At 42.5% G+C, this 15,635-nt stretch overlaps 1 protein-coding gene and 1 long non-coding RNA gene across 3 annotated transcripts in view; one reads left to right on the forward strand and one right to left on the reverse strand.

Moving 5' to 3' along the window:
* Positions 1-12,318, reverse strand: part of CUNH8orf89 (chromosome unknown C8orf89 homolog) — a 26,099-nt gene extending 13,781 nt beyond the window's left edge. The window contains exons 1-3 of one of the 2 annotated variants that reach the window (XM_031366931.1): positions 11,982-12,318; positions 2,906-3,051; positions 374-506 (exon numbers count right to left, since the gene is read on the reverse strand). In XM_031366931.1, the coding sequence (XP_031222791.1) occupies positions 374-506; positions 2,906-3,032 (260 nt within the window). In that variant the 5' untranslated portion in view covers positions 3,033-3,051; positions 11,982-12,318. Of the gene's footprint in view, positions 1-373; positions 507-2,905; positions 3,070-11,981 lie in introns of both variants that reach the window. The other variant, XM_031366930.1, reaches the window with a different exon arrangement.
* Positions 3,944-10,689, forward strand: LOC116088197. The gene is made up of 3 exons (XR_004117814.1): positions 3,944-4,310; positions 8,566-8,608; positions 10,505-10,689. It is a non-coding gene; the product is annotated as an uncharacterized LOC116088197 (long non-coding RNA).
* Positions 12,319-15,635: the final 3,317 nt, after the last annotated feature.

Here is a 15,635-nt window from a genome sequence, read left to right on the forward strand (position 1 = left end):
CACCCTCATAAAAGCAGGGGGAGGAAGGATGTGATAGAGTGTTTCTGAGAGGGAGGGAAACTGGGAAAGCAGATAACTTTTGAAATATAAATAAAGAAAATATCCAATAAAAAATTATTTTTAAATATTAAAGGATACTGCCTGGTGGTGGTGGCGCATGCCTTTAATCCCAGCACTTGGGAGGCAGAGGCAGGTGGATTTCTGAGTTCAAGGCCAGCCTGGTCTACAGAGTGAGTTCCAGGACAACCAGGGCTACACAGAGAAACCCTGTCTTGAAGAACAAAAATAAATAAATAAATAAAATAAAATAAAATTAAAGGATACCAACAAAAACCAAAAAATACCAAAGGGAGCCAAGAAGCAGGTCACCTACCTGATGGGAGGGATCTCAGCCTCAGTGTGCAGCAGGCGCTTATGAGCCTCTAGTGGAGATGAACTTAAGCTCTTTGACAATTCTGGTAAGTATGGCATTTTGAGACAATCCTTGGGCTCTTCTAGACCAAATGCTATGGTGTGTTGTAATTAAAAAAAAAATCATATAATCATCTTGGTTAAATGCATAATTCTTCTACCACATATAAAATACCACAAAGCAAATCAGCCAGTAATAAAAGAAATTAAGGTACTTATCACTCTCAAGAGAATGAATTTCAAACTTGTTCATATTGAGCAGAGGGAGGAGTGGCCTTGGAGGGTGGGTAACAACTGAGACAAGGAGAATGGGGCATGATGCCTCAGGCGTGTGAAGCCAGTGCCTGTTAGGAAGCTGAGGCAGGACAACCATAAAGTAACTGCCAGTCCAGGATATAAGCAAGTTCAAGGCCAACCTGGGCAATTTAGTGACATTGGGTCTGAAAATAAAGAGCTCAACGGGACTGGAAAGCAGCTCTGTAACAGAGGGATCTCCCAGCATGTGTGAGAGCCTAGGAGCCCACCTGCCTCCCCCAAACCCAAAGCAAGAAGCCCAGCCGTGCCTTCTGCTGAGTTCTGTATTGTATTCAGACTTCCCAGAACATTAGCACCATGTTTAGATAAAAGTCACTTTCAAGAATTCTGCACTGCTTGCTGCTTGAATCCATCCTACATTTGTGTAAATAGTCACAAAGTAGAAATTACACAATCCTCTAGAATCCTACCCTTGGCATTGATTCGAATTTTCTTTCCACAAAACTCAAAGTAAGTCTGTAAAACACCAACATGAAGTATCCAGACTGCTTCTGTTGACTTCACATTTTGTCAACTCTTTTTGAGGGGGGAGGTGGGGGAAGAGTGTGTGGTGCAAGTGTTTGGTTTGGTTTGGTTTGGTTTGGTAGTTTTGGGTTTTAATTGAGACAAAGCCTCAATGTAGCTCAAGCTGGATTTGAACTTACAACAGTTTTCCTGCCTCCCAAGAGCTGAATCACAAGTGTACTCCACTATGCTTGGCTTCAAGTTTAGTTATCTTTTAGTGCCTGTGTGTGTGTGTGTGTGTGTGCGTGTGCATGTGTGTGTGTGTGTGTGTGTGTGCGTGTGTGTGTGTGCATGTGTGTATGTGTGTGTGTGTATGTATGCATGTGTGTCTCTGTATGTGTGTATATGGTGTATACATGTGTGTCTGTGTGTGTGTGTGTGTATGATGTATACATGGGTGTGTCTGTGTGTCTGTGTATGTATCGATATGTATGTGTGCATGTGTGTCTGTATGTGTGCATATTGTGTCTCTTTGTGACCATGTGTGTGTATATGTGTGCCTGTGCCTGTGTGTGTGTGTGCATGTCAAAGCCGACTATTTACTTTGGGTCCCTTTATCAATCTCTTTCACCTAATATATTAAGGCAGAACCCAGAGTTGTCAAGTTCAGCTAGTTTGGCTAACCAGCTGGTTACCTTTCTCTTCCCACCTATGATGGGAAGCAGGGCTGCCATGCCTACTGACCTTTTCATATGTTCTGGACCTGAACTTGCCTGGGTTTTACTGGCTGAGTCCTTTCCTCAGCCCCAAGTTAAGAAATCAAAGCAGAGGCTGGAGAGATAGCCCAGAGGTTAAGAGCACATGTGCGTTGCTCTTCCACAGGAACACTGTTTTTTCCAGCATCCACATGGCAGCACACAACACCTGGAACTGCAGTTCCAGTGGATCACACACCCTTTTTCAGTCTCCATAGGTACAAGGACTACTTGGTACACATACACTCAAATACATAATAATAAACACATCTCAAAAAGTAATAAAAACAGGGCTGGAGAGATGGCTCAGTGGTAAAGAGCACAGACTGCTCTTCCAAAGGTCCTGAGTTCAAATCCCACCAACCACATGGTGGCTCACAACCACCCATAACTGCCCTCTTCTGGTGCATCTGAAAGCAGCTATAGTGTACTGTATATTATATGATAAATAAATCCTTTTTTAAAAAGTAATAAAAACAAAGGCATTAAGTAGGAGGTAGGAAGAGGCTAAAAGCTTGACAGGTCACAGTGGCATGAGCCTGGAATCTAGCACTTAGAAGGTAGAGGCAGGAAGGTCAGGAATGAAAGGACAAGTCTTTACAGGATGAAGTCAAGGTGCTAACATGAGGTATGTAAAATCCTGTTAGGAAAAAATAGTGAGCTTGGGCTACATGGCAAGTTCAAGGCCAGCCAGGACCACATAGTGAGACTGTCTCAAAAACAATTTAAAAATACAAGCAATAAACAAAACAATTTAAAATTATAAGTCAATAAATAAAATGTGTTTTCATTGTTCACAGAATATTAATCTTAACTCACTCCTATTTCTTCTTTCTATAAACTTCATATACTACTAGACCAGTATAAATGTCATAGGAGTTACATAGTGTCTCTTGACTGTTTAAGGGGAGAATATATCTGTAAATCCCATGCACCGTGCTTGTGTTCCTCCAAGAGAATAAGAACTGAAATGGAGTTACCTTTCCTCATCTTCTGTGTTTCCAAAACTGCCTTCCGCCAACTGCTCTCAAACAGAAAGCAGTTGTCCAGGGCGTTTCTGGTGACGTTAGAAGTCTCAAACTTGATCTCGGGAGATAGCATTGACATTCTCTCTTCTTTCAATAGCCTGGATGGGAAGGAGACACTGTTCCAGGACAGAAAAGGGAAGAACACAGGCATTTCTTGTAAATATCTTCTCATATCCCTAGGGAAGGCTAGGCACACCTTTACTACAATATGAACATATAGATTCTTGGGGTTTTATTTTGTTCACTGAAAGTCTCACTATATAGCCCTTGACTAACATGGGACATACTAGGTGGACCAGTCTAGCCTTGAACTCACAGAGATATGCCTACCTCTGCCTTGAAGAGCTAGGACTAAAGGTATGTGGCACCATGCCCAGCATATTCTTGAGATTTTTAAAGATAGTGAGTTTTAAGAATAAAATTTATTATGTCTTAAGCTTTTTAATGAACCTTTTCATTTGGTTGGTGTTTTGAGACAATATCTCAAGTAACCTAGGCTAAACGAACTCTCCAAGGGTGGCCTTGGACTTCCGACCTGCCTGCCTCCACCGACCCAGAGCTGGGGTAACAGAAGGACACACTACCCACCACCACTGTGATATCCCTGAAGACAACCCCTTAAGTGCTTTTGATGCCACAGAATTTGTGGCTAAAGATTTTAACACCAAACAAAGCACTCTATAGGAAACACCAAGCACGAAAATGACCTCAAAACCAAACACAAAGTGTGAAATTTCCAAATTCTTAAAAAAGACTTTTAGTTAGGCAGGCATGGTAGTACACACCTTTAATCCCAGCACAGGGAAGAAACAGGCGGAGTTCTGTGAGTTCAAGGCTAGCCTGGGCTAGCCTGGGCCACACAGTGAGTTCCTGGACATCTGGAAAGACAAAGTGAGATCCTGGCTCAAAAAAAAAAAAAAAAAAAAAAAAAAAAAAAAGACTCTTAGAATCACAATCCAGACTCCATTCTAAGAACTTCTTTTATCTACAGAAGTAGAGATGACTGGGTAACTTGCAGCTTCAAGCCAGCCTTTCAACAGCCCCAGGACAGGAGTGGCAGAGACAACACTGCTTGCTGGTGAGAGTGGGAAGATGAGGACACACAAATGCCTTCTGAACACCTCAGACTACAATGTCTTCCTCAAGCATTCTGTCCTGCTGCGTCAGAAAACAATGTTCTTAAAACTGGATTCTCCTGGAATATTCATACAATAAATACATGAAGACTCTAACCTCTAGATTTATATCTATTCTTGAAATTTCTGATGATAAAATTTTGTTTAAAAGTCCACATTTGAGAGCCAGGCATTGTGCTGAATATCTTTAACCCCAGCACTCAGAAGACAGACGCAAGCTGGTAAGTTGAAAGCCATACTCGGCTATATAATCCATTCTCAGAGAGCCAAGGCTACATATGATGTCTGCTGTAACCCAGCACTAGAATGGAGGTAGGAGAATGAAAACTTTAAGATCATTCATGGCTATGAAGCAAGTTTTAGTAGGTCAGCCTCTATGAGACTGTCTAGAAAAGCTTCTTCTTCTTCTTCTTCTTTTTTTTTTTTTTTGAGTAAAGAAAGAAAAGGAAATTTTAAAATAATACTCTGCATTTGCAAGAGAATACAACTTCAGGAATGCATTGATATAATAAACAAAAAACTACCCAGGGTTGGTGGTACACACTTTTAATCTCAGCACTTCTGAAGCAGATACAGGCTGGTCTCTGCAAGCTCAAGGCCAGCCTGGTCTACAGAGTCAGTACCAGGACAGCCAAGTCTAAACAGAGAAACACTGTCTCAAAAAATCCAAGGGAGCCTGGGGGACAACAAAAATGCATGTTCCACACATACACATGTTCAGGTCAGAGAACACTTGGTGAGAACTAGTTCTCTCCTCCCACTTTGTGGATTTCGGTTTCAGATTTAGGTTACTGGGCACTTCTACCTGCTAAGCCATCTCACAGCCCCAAACAACCAAATCCTAACATTTCTGTATATGCCTCTTGTTTCTTTATTCACTGTTACCCCAGTAAAGTCAGTCCCAAAGCCCTGCCACTCTTTGGTGGGTGGGCCCTTTGATAGTTCGATTTAAGTTTATGGAAGAATTCCTGGCATATGCCTCCTAAGTTTCCATCATCTACTATGTTATAGTATCTCGTTTTTTATCTCTTATCAATTTATATCTTCTTTTACTGATTAGGCTAAGGGTTTCTCAGTCTTATTAGCCTACACACAGAACCAGCTCCTTGTCTTATTGATATATCCTATGGTATGAGAATGTTGAAATGATAAATATATTTCCTAATGGGTTTTATAGTAAATTTTCCTGTTTCTTTCTTGGTTAGGGATAAGTATATATATTTTTTAAACTTTTATTGCATTATGATGAGAAAAGTTATACTAGACATCCATGAAGGGGAAATTTCTGGTTTCTTTGGAAACTCTCTTGTGTCACGTGACATTTTTCTGAAAGCTGTCTTGTGAGAGGTCACATGATTTTTTTGGAAGCTTTTTTGCTGACCTGAGAGGAAGTTTTGCTGAAGCCAATCTTTGGGAGGGCCCATGATGTTTGGAAGGAGTTTAAGTAGAACCCCACAGACAGTTAAAGGATGCTTTTGCATTGCTATGCCTTCCAATGTTTCACTGGTCTTCACTTTGTAGAGAGAAATGTGTCAAATCATTTCTTATGGTATTCTGGCTGATTCTTGTAGCCTTGGTTGACTCATGCAGATCAGAGTCTTGCAGTTTCTGCTGGATTGAGACACTGCTATTGATTCCTGTTCCATGCTTGCTATTGGACTGAATTGCTGGTGTCCTGATAACGAAAGTAGAATTGCCCCCCAAAGAACTACTTCTAAACAGGTCCACAAATCCTTTTTCCTGTAAGCCTTCATTTTCCTCTCTCTGGCCACTGTGTTAGAAGGGAGGCTGAAGCATTCTAGAACCATAAATAAGTTTTGGAAAATCTAAGCCTGCACATCCATCTTGGCACCCTTCTGGCCATTTTTCTCTGATCCCAGTCCCTGGAGCCCCAGTACCCCTGACTCAGTGACCCCTGCCACACAGAAATGTACAACTGGTTGTGTTATGGCTTCTCCAACCTGTTAGTGCAGACATTCAAGTTGCCTTGACTACCAAATCTTGGTAGAGCAGAACAGCTCAAAGCTTGCTTCTGCAGATACTCCGGGTCTTCTTGTGAGTTTTGCCTTTAAAAACCCTTCCCTCACCCCCATCTCAAGTTTGGCTTAGAGATTGTTGTCCTGATACTACTAATCCATAACCCTTTTAGTTATTATTGGATGGAATCTATGGTCTTTTCCTTGGAGTCAGAAACTCCACAACACACACACACACACACATGCACACACACACACATGCACACACACACGCACGCACACACACTCACACACACGCACATGCACACACTCATGCACACACGCGCACACACACACACACACACACACACACGCACACATGCACACACATGCGCGCGCACACACGCACACACGGAAGGGCAGATGTTCACTCTGCCAGTCTACACTTCTTTCCACCTCTTCTTGGGCTTTGAGCTCCTTGGAAGAAGCATTCTGGGAGATAGACAGCCCTTTCTTTTTCTAGGACTTCTTGCTGGGACCCTCTCAGATGGCTCCCTCTGTAGTGCACCCTTGTACTTTGAGTAGCATAGCATTCATCCAGTGCCAGCTCGCAAAGCAGGTGTCCTCACAGCCTTTCTGCTTTACACTGACTCTGGTGTCAGCTCTTCAGCCCTCACCTTCTCTGGCTCAGTTACTACTCTTAGCAGTATCTCTTAAATAGATAGGCCTCTTTAGTATAGACACACATGTGGGCAAAACACCCGTACACATAAAATTAAAAATCAAAAACTTCCAGTTGAGGCTGTATTCATGAAATACAGCCAAACTGTTTCTACAAATGGTCAGAATAGCAGACACACAGAATCCATGAGCATACCATGGGGAGGCTCTTAACCCTGGAGGCAGGGCCTCACTCTGTAGCCCTGGCTGGCCTGGAACTCCCTTTGTACACCAGTACACCAGGCTGACCTCAAACTCACAGATACCCGCTTACCTTTCCCAGGAAGTAAAGGCATACACCACCACACTCAGCCTCCAAATAGCTTTTTAAACAATGACATAAATAACTCAGAAAAATCGATTTTTAAAGTGTTTTATTACAATTCAACATGTGCATGCACACACAGCATTGTATATTTGTGAATGTCAAAGGACAGCTATCATGAGTTAGTTATCTCCTACCATGGACATTAAACTTACTTCATCAGACTTGGTACCATGTACTTTTACATGGTGATCCATTTTGTGGGCATCCAAAGTACAATTTCTTAAATATATTTAAAAATTATAAATGCAAAGAAAAAATTTTATATTCATCAGTTGGGGACTGAAAAGAGTATGGCATAGCAGTTGAGAATTCTTGCTGCATTTTCAGGAGGCCTGCATCAGGTTAACAGCACCCAGACTGGACATCTCTCTATTGCCCGTAACAATAGCTCAAGAGACTCCAATACCTTCTTCTGACTTCCATAATATCCATAGTATTCTGTACATTTTGTCTGTGTATGGCTGTGAACCATGCTTGTATGCCACCACATGGGTGATGGGAATGAAACTCAGGTCCTCTGGAAGAATACCCAGTCCTTTTAACCACTGAGCCATTTCTCCAGCCACGATTTTAAATATTTTTGATGAGCATACACGCACTGGCCATTTGTCTCTGATCCCAGTCCCTGGAACCCCCAGTAACCCTGACTCAGTGACCCCTGCCACACAGAAATGTACAACTGGTTGTGTTATGGCTTCTCCAACCTGTTAGTGCAGACATTCAAGTTGCCTTGACTACCAAATCTTGGTAGAGCAGAACAGCTCAAAGCTTGCTTCTGCAGATACTCCGGGTCTCCTTGTGAGTTTTGCCTTTAAAAACCCTTCCCTCACCCCCATCTCAAGTTTGGCTTAGAAATTTACTCTAAAGGAATAATCACTGCTATATACTAATGTTTATCTTCAAGGATATCAAATTTTACATTTTCTTTCTATTTTTTTTACTAGGAAAGATCACCCAATATCAAGCTGCAGGAGAAAGTAAGGCCAGCTCCAGCTTTGTTTAGACCAAGCGTCCAGTGAGCATAACAAGGAGCAGATTATATATTCACTGACATATGTGTACATTTACAATGCTAACACTAAGCTGAAAGTAAAAATTAAATAATGATTAGGAAGCAAATGTAGATAGTCTATTAAGAGGAATCAAGTCAAAAGACAATGAGAGTTCATTTTGATAACTGATACTGATAAAGCTAAGCTGACATTCTGAGGTGCGTCAAGTCCTAACTGTACTGAAAAAAGAAGTAAATCTGATGTGTCCACACTTTCTCCTTTTTTTTTTTTTTTTTTTTTGAGACAGGGTTTCTCTGTGTAGCCCTGGCTGTCCTGGAACTCACTCTGTAGACCAGGCTGGCCTCGAACTCAGAAACCCCACTGCCTCCCAAGTGCTGGGATTAAAGGCGTGTGCCACCATCGCCCAGCAGAGTGTTCACACTTTCTCCTTCCTCTTCTACTGTCTTTTCTTTTTTTTCAGTGAAATTCTATTGGGCCCAAAGTATACAGCATGTTAGTACAAGGTAAGTGTGTCATGGAACTCTTTATTGTATGCTGAGTTTACACAAGAATGAGGTGATTAGAGTGGGGCCTGGGTTCTTCTAAAGCCTGGGAAAGTCACCTGTTGATAAATACACCTGCCTTGGAATTGTTACAATGTGAGCAAGAACAATATATATATTTAAATATATATATATATATATATATATATATATATATATATATATATATATATATATGTTTTAAATAACTGGGATCTGTATGCCTCAGCTGGCATAGTGTTAAAACAAGTGACTTTCTTTTTCTTTTCTTTCTTTTTTTTTTTAAAGATTTATTTATTATTATATGTAAGTACACTGTAGCTGTCTTTAGACACACCAGAAGAGGGTGTCAGATCTCATTATGGATGGTTGTGAGCCACCATGTGGTTGCTGGGATTTGAACTCAGGACCTTCAGAAGAACAGTCAGTGCTCTTAACCGCTGAGCCATCTCTCTAGCCCCACCCCCTTTTTTATACAAGATCGTCTTACGACATAGCCCAGGATGGTCACAAACTCATAAATCTCCTGCTCAGCTTCTCAGGTATGGGGTGACAGGCATGAGTACCACGCCCTGCTCAGACTTATACTTATTAAAATTGGCCACTGAGAATGGGGCTGACAATGGGTTAGATGCTGAAGTTGTGACGAGGAAGGGGGACTTAATAGTGACTGTGGTTGTGAAGCTGCCGAGGGGAGCAGTACATAGCGTTAAAGGAGATGGAACTAGCATGTAGGTTGACAGGAGCACCATCTTACGTAAAGCAAGTGTAGAAAGACATCTCAGGCAGACACAATCCAGAAGCAAGCAGTACAAGCTGAGGGAAGCTGCTCTGGAGACAGAAAGTTAAGGACTATCTATTTTCAGATGAAAATTAAGGGCAAAAACTTTACTAAAGTTGGCAAGGGGGGTTTGAGAAGAAATCAGAATATGCTTTAAGATCTTCTGGGTATGAAGATGAAGAAAGAACAAAGGATGAGGGTCTAGAAAGACAGCCGGCCCTGAAGGCAAGGGACCAAATCTAACTGTATAAGAGATAGTAGCTCAGGGCTGGAGCGATGACTCAGAAGAGCACTGGCTACTCTACCAGAGGTCCCGAGTTCAATACCCAGCAATCACATGGTGGCTCACAACCATCTGTAAAGGAATCTGATGCCTTCTTCTGGTATGCAGGTGTACACGCAGATAGACCACTTATATTCATAAAATAAATAAACAAATCTTAAAAAAATAAAACTTTGCCAGGCGGTGGTGGCTCACGCCTTTAATCCCAGCACCTGGGAGGCAGAGGCAGGCAGATTTCTGAGTTCGAGGCCAGCCTGGTCTACAGAGTGACTTCCAGGACAGCCAGGGCTACACAGAGAAACCCTGTCTCAAAAAAACAAACAAACAAACAAACAAAAAAAACCCACAACTTTATGCTCAAACTCCTATGAAGTAATTGCCAGCCAATGGTTCAATGAGGCATCCAGCGTACAAAGGCGAGCTCCAGCGTAAGGTGGACCAAAATTGAGTCTTAGCTCTGCCCTCTGATGGTTAGTCACACAATGTTAGGGCTATACTTCTGACTCTTAGAAGTGAACAAAGATGGAATTTTATTTGTTTGTTTTTTGTTTTTTTGTTGTTTGTTTGTTTGTTTTTGAGACAGGGTTTCTCTGTGTAGCCCTGGCTGTCCTGGAAGTCACTCTGTAGACCAGGCTGGCCTCGAACTCAGAAATCTGCCTGCCTCTGCCTCCCAGGTGCTGGGATTAAAGGCGTGAGCCACCACCACCCGGCAAAGACTGAATTTTTAAAACACTTGTTAGTACATGTAATAAGCACTCTGCAAACAGAAAACATAATTTATTTTTAAATAATAAACATGTTTCTCTCACCACAGCCTGATGATGAAAGGTAACTCAAACCCTACATAATGGTGCTCTTATAACTGGGAACTAATGGGGAGAGGATCAGCTCAAGCTGCATAGTGAGTTTAAGGCTAGCCTGGACTACTACATGAGACCATCTCACATTCCTGCCCCCCAAAGAAAATGCAAATCAATACAAAAAACTCAAAAGCAAATTTTCTGTCAAAGTTTTTAATGTCCATACACCTGACCCAGAGTCTCTCTTTTTCCTGTGTAAAGGGGGAAGTGGGCTGGGGGGCCCATATGCCACTGCATACATGTGGAGGTCAGAGGACAACCCTGTGGAGTTGGTTCTCTTTCCTTCTCTGTGTGAGTTCTGGGACTGAAGCCAGGACATCTGTGCTGCAAACGTGCAGCCTTTACTAGCTGAGTCACTTCCCAGTCCCTACTCAGCAGTTCTGTTTCAAGGGATTTATTCCACAGAACTGCTTCTTTGTGTCAAGAATGTTCATTGTTGGGGAGCTACGATAGCAATCGGGATGTAAAGTGAATAAATAAATTTAAAAAAAATGTTAATTGTTGTGAAATATTCGTAAAATGGAAAACCTGAATCCAGTATCAATTAGAAAAGTATAGGTTATACCACCAGTGGCCAAAATAACAGGAAAATTTTGTGGAAGAAAGAAAACACCGGATGTATTTAAAAGTAAAGGAAGTAGGTAGAAAATAAGCCTACGTCTCAGGGCTGAGTCAGTGAAGCGCACCAATGTGCAATTTCAAAAATAGAGAATGGTTTTTAAAGGGTAACAACAAAAGGTTTACAAAATATTATTCTAACATTTAATATTTAATAGGGATTGCATATGCACACAGACAATCTGAGACCTGAGGTTGTTTTGTTTCAAAGAACACAATAGCCAAGTTGTTTGCATTTGTCCCTATGGTTTCCCTGGCGTTTATGACTCCAAAGGGGCTAGATGACTAGCATGGATGACCAGTACATAAAACAGTCTGCATGACCGGCACAATTATTTCCTTGTACCTTTAGATTATAATAAAAATAAAAATACACCCACAAATATGAGCACATCAGAAATGATACAAAACAGAATTGGCAATGTAGGCAGTTCTGATCCATCTAGTTGAGACTGCTGGAGAAAGGGGGCCACGTGGTAGTCAAAGAAAGGAAGCATTTCTGCTCCCAATCTTAGGTTTAAGTTCTAGGAGAGGTGCAGAGTGAACTTGTAAAGCTGTGTCCAGTAAACTCAAGGGTCCTTTGCTTGTACAGAACCTAAGAAGTGTGAAAAGAATATTCAGCGTTTCATCCTCGTTTCCTGCCACCTGACCCCACAAATGGTGCTGGCTTAGGTGCTCATGCCCAAGCCATGCTGTCAAAGCGCCTTGAAGGCAGCTTTGGCGTGTCCCACGTGGCTCTCAAGACATCAATTTCCCTTTCTTGAAGAGAGCCCTTCCTGTCTCCAGCCTGGAGCCCTGGCTCCCTGCACTCACCGTCCCCGCAGCTGTACAGAGGAAATGGGCTTCTTCAGGTGCCGGACCCACGGCACCAAGGAGGACGTCTTGGCCAGCGGGGGCAGCGGGCAGCGCGGGAGCCAGCGGCGGCCGTGGGTGGACGCGAGCTCTCGGCCGAGGCTAGCCGCGTCTCCGGGCTGTCCCCCGCGGTGGGGCGGGGTGGCCGGCAGCCTTCTCGCACTGGCACCACTCTCAGGGCGAGCATGCTCCGCGGCCGGCAGCCCGGCGACGCTCCGAGCTCTGCGGCCGCTCAGCAAGACCCGGTCCAGCCGGGGCCTGCGAGCGCTCGCAGCTGTGGCCCCGCCTGCCCGGAACACCGTTGGTTGCTAGGCGCCCGTAGCCTGGGGCCGCCTGGCTGAACTAGGCGAGCACAGCAGCAAAGGACAGGGCGTCAGGATAGTGGGCCAGGGTGGATGCCGGGATGGCTGAGAGAGCAGGGAAGGAATCAGGCCAGGATAGGAAATCAGGGTGGATGCCGCCTTTGGGTCACTTCTGAGAGGGGAGCTATGAAAAAACAAGGCTGGCTGACAGCTATCCTAATACTATTCCAAGGGTAGGGGTGAGAATAGACAGCTGGACAAGGAGGGGAGTTTGTCTACCCAGGCACATTAGCTGATATCAGTCTCATTTTTCTGATTCAGTGTCAGTAGATGTTTCAAGTATTTTGTGGAAAGTGTGTCCCCCACCTACCTTGGAAGTCTAGTACCGGCACCTCACCTACTTAGTAAGATCTCAACATTAGCGTGCTTAACACAGTTTAACACAGAGAACTCCGGTGCTTAAGTTCCCTGGTTAAGAAAGCCAATTCAGATTAGATCCAGGCTGTAATACCAGGGTAGAGAAAGCTAACCCCTCACGAAAAACTGGAGACAATGGAGCGGGGGTTGGGGTGGGGTGGGGGTGAGATAGACCTTTTGGTGGAGTTTCCCTAGCATGCTGAAGCTGGGTTTGGTGCTTAGCATCACATAAAGAGGACAGGGTTTGGTGGAGGCAGGAGGGGTCAGTTCAAGGTCATCACAGTAAGTTCAAGGCTAGTCTAGGAAGCATGTGATCCTACCTCTAATAAAAACACATATGTATACTTTATATAGGTAAAAATTTATGAAAAATAAGGATAAACAGACACATATTTAGGATTGGGTTGCATACTTAAGTTTGCAGAACTTAAGACAAGGGTGGAAATTAGAAAATATATCTGAAGTCCATCTTAAAACCAAGTATAAATTCAGTTCTGGGGTTGCATAATGGAGAATCATATAGATGAGATTATATGGATTAAACACACCAGCATCCAAACATTTAAGATTGAAAGGTTTCCTTCCATGCCCCCTTGGCTCCTATCCTCTAAAGTCTGCCTTTCCCCACACTGCATGTCTAAAACTCTACCTTAATTTTTTCTTCTTTTTTTTTCTTAAAGTTCTACTGCTGAGAAATTCAAGATCAAGGTGAAGACAGGGTCAGTGTTTGGTGAGGACACAATATTTTCTTTCAAAAAGATTCTTGAATACTGTATCCCTCCAGAAAGACAAATGTCACATGAAGAAGGGCAAAAAAAGAGACCTACTCTATTGCCCCCAGCCAATTTATAAGGCACTGATCCCACTGATGAGGATGAAGCTCTTGATATAATCACAACCTTTAAATGTTAAATTGAGCATTAAGTTTCAGCATGAACACAAACATTTGAAACAAAGTAGAAACAAAGGAGCCAATTCTAGAAAATGTAGCTCTTACTACTTGCCAGTGACATAATACAATCCAGTGAGGCCACTGTATTTTACTGTTTTAGCATTTCTTCTTAAAGTGTTTATGTTATTTTTTTGGTGTTTTAAGACAAGGTTCCACAGTGTAGCCTTAGCTGTTCTTAGAACTCACCCTGTAGATCAGGCTGGCCTGGAACTCCAAGATCTGCCTGCCTCTGCAGGTGCTGGGATTAAAGGCATGCACAACCCCCATCCCAGGCTAAAGTCTTTTAAAGTGTGTGTGTGTGTGTGTGTGATACACATGAGTATATGTCAGAGAGCAAGTAAGTTAAACCATGGCTGTTATCCACCTTATTTGAGTCAAGGTCTATGTCATCATTTACTGACTGTCTACACTAGACTAGCTGGCCTTCAAGCGTCTGTGGACTCTGCTAAATCTGCCTTACCCCTGTAGGAACAAAGGGATTGCAGACTTATTCTATCATGTACAGCTTCTACATGGGTTCTAGGGCTTGCTTCCAGGCCTCATAGTGGAGCAGTAGGCAATTAACTCACTGAGCCATCTCTCCAACACAAGTCTTTATCCACATCCCAGCCAGAAGAAACAACAAAGGGCACATGTGAAAATAATTCACATTAAAAAAAAATGGCAAACTCATTTACCTAGACTTTTAACAGAATGGAAAATTAAATTCTTCTAGCCAGAAAATGTTTTTCTCATTTAAAAACACAAATGATTCTATGTGAAAGGCAAAGGGTGCTTAAGCCTTCCACATACAGCGGTCTAACTATCCCATCAATTACTCACATGTCACACTTGATGACAACTCACTCATGCTGCACATGTATAATCTCAGCATGTTTCAAGCTCAGCCTGAGTTACACTTTTTTTTTTTTTAAGTAGATTAGAGATGGTAAGATGGCTCCTTAGGTAGAAGCCCTTTCCAAAGCCTGATGACCTGAGTTCCATCCATCAATGATACCACGAGATGACAGGAAAGGAATCTCAGGGGTTTTCCTCTGCCCTCTACAGTTATACTGTGGCATGTGAACCCACACACAAAATAAATAAATTTTAAAACAGTAAATTGGGTGGTGGCGGGCAGCAAATGGGTAAAAGTGCTTTAGATGCAGGCTTGATAATCTGAATCCCATTCCTAGAGTTGTAATAAAGGTGAAAGAAAATAACCAACTCCACAATTGTCCTTTCTTCCACATATGCATCCATGCACACATACACACTTCAACACTCACATACACACACACGATGTACACACATGCATGTATAACACAATAAAGTTTAAAAAAATTGATTTAATGGAAAACTATTAAAATGAAGCTCATAATTATTTCATCTTAGAAATAATTATGTCTTAGAGACTGTATTAATAGAAATCTCTACCTCTTTGTAAAATTTTCCAATTTATATCACATATTCCCACAACATATTCTATTATTATTATTATCCCATATGCACCTCTGCCGTGTATACACAGATCCACACTTCATGTTCCACCTGTGGTGGTTTGAATATGCTTGGCCATGGGAAGTGGCACTATAGGAGATGTGGCCTTTTGGAATAGGTGCGGCCTTGTTGGCGAAGTGTGTCCGTTTGTAGGCAGGCTCTGAAGGCTCCTAGTGCTCATAGTGGAAGAGACCCTTCTGGCTACCTGTGGATGGTAGTCTCTCTCTTCCTGGACACCTTCTGATCAAGATGTACAATTCTCAGCTCCTTTGGCACCATGTTTGCCTGGACACTCCCATGCCTCTCACCATAACGTACTAAGAAACTCTGAAACTAAGCAAGCCTCAATTAAATGTTTTGTTTATAAGAGTTGCCTTGATCATGGTGCTTCTTCACAATACAACCTGAACTAAGACCACCTCTTATCCCTCACCTCCACCAAATACCCAATAAAGACAGTGTGCT

Source organism: Mastomys coucha, unplaced genomic scaffold (genome assembly GCF_008632895.1).
Source record: "Mastomys coucha isolate ucsf_1 unplaced genomic scaffold, UCSF_Mcou_1 pScaffold14, whole genome shotgun sequence".
In the NCBI taxonomy this organism is placed as follows: domain Eukaryota; kingdom Metazoa; phylum Chordata; class Mammalia; order Rodentia; family Muridae; genus Mastomys; species Mastomys coucha.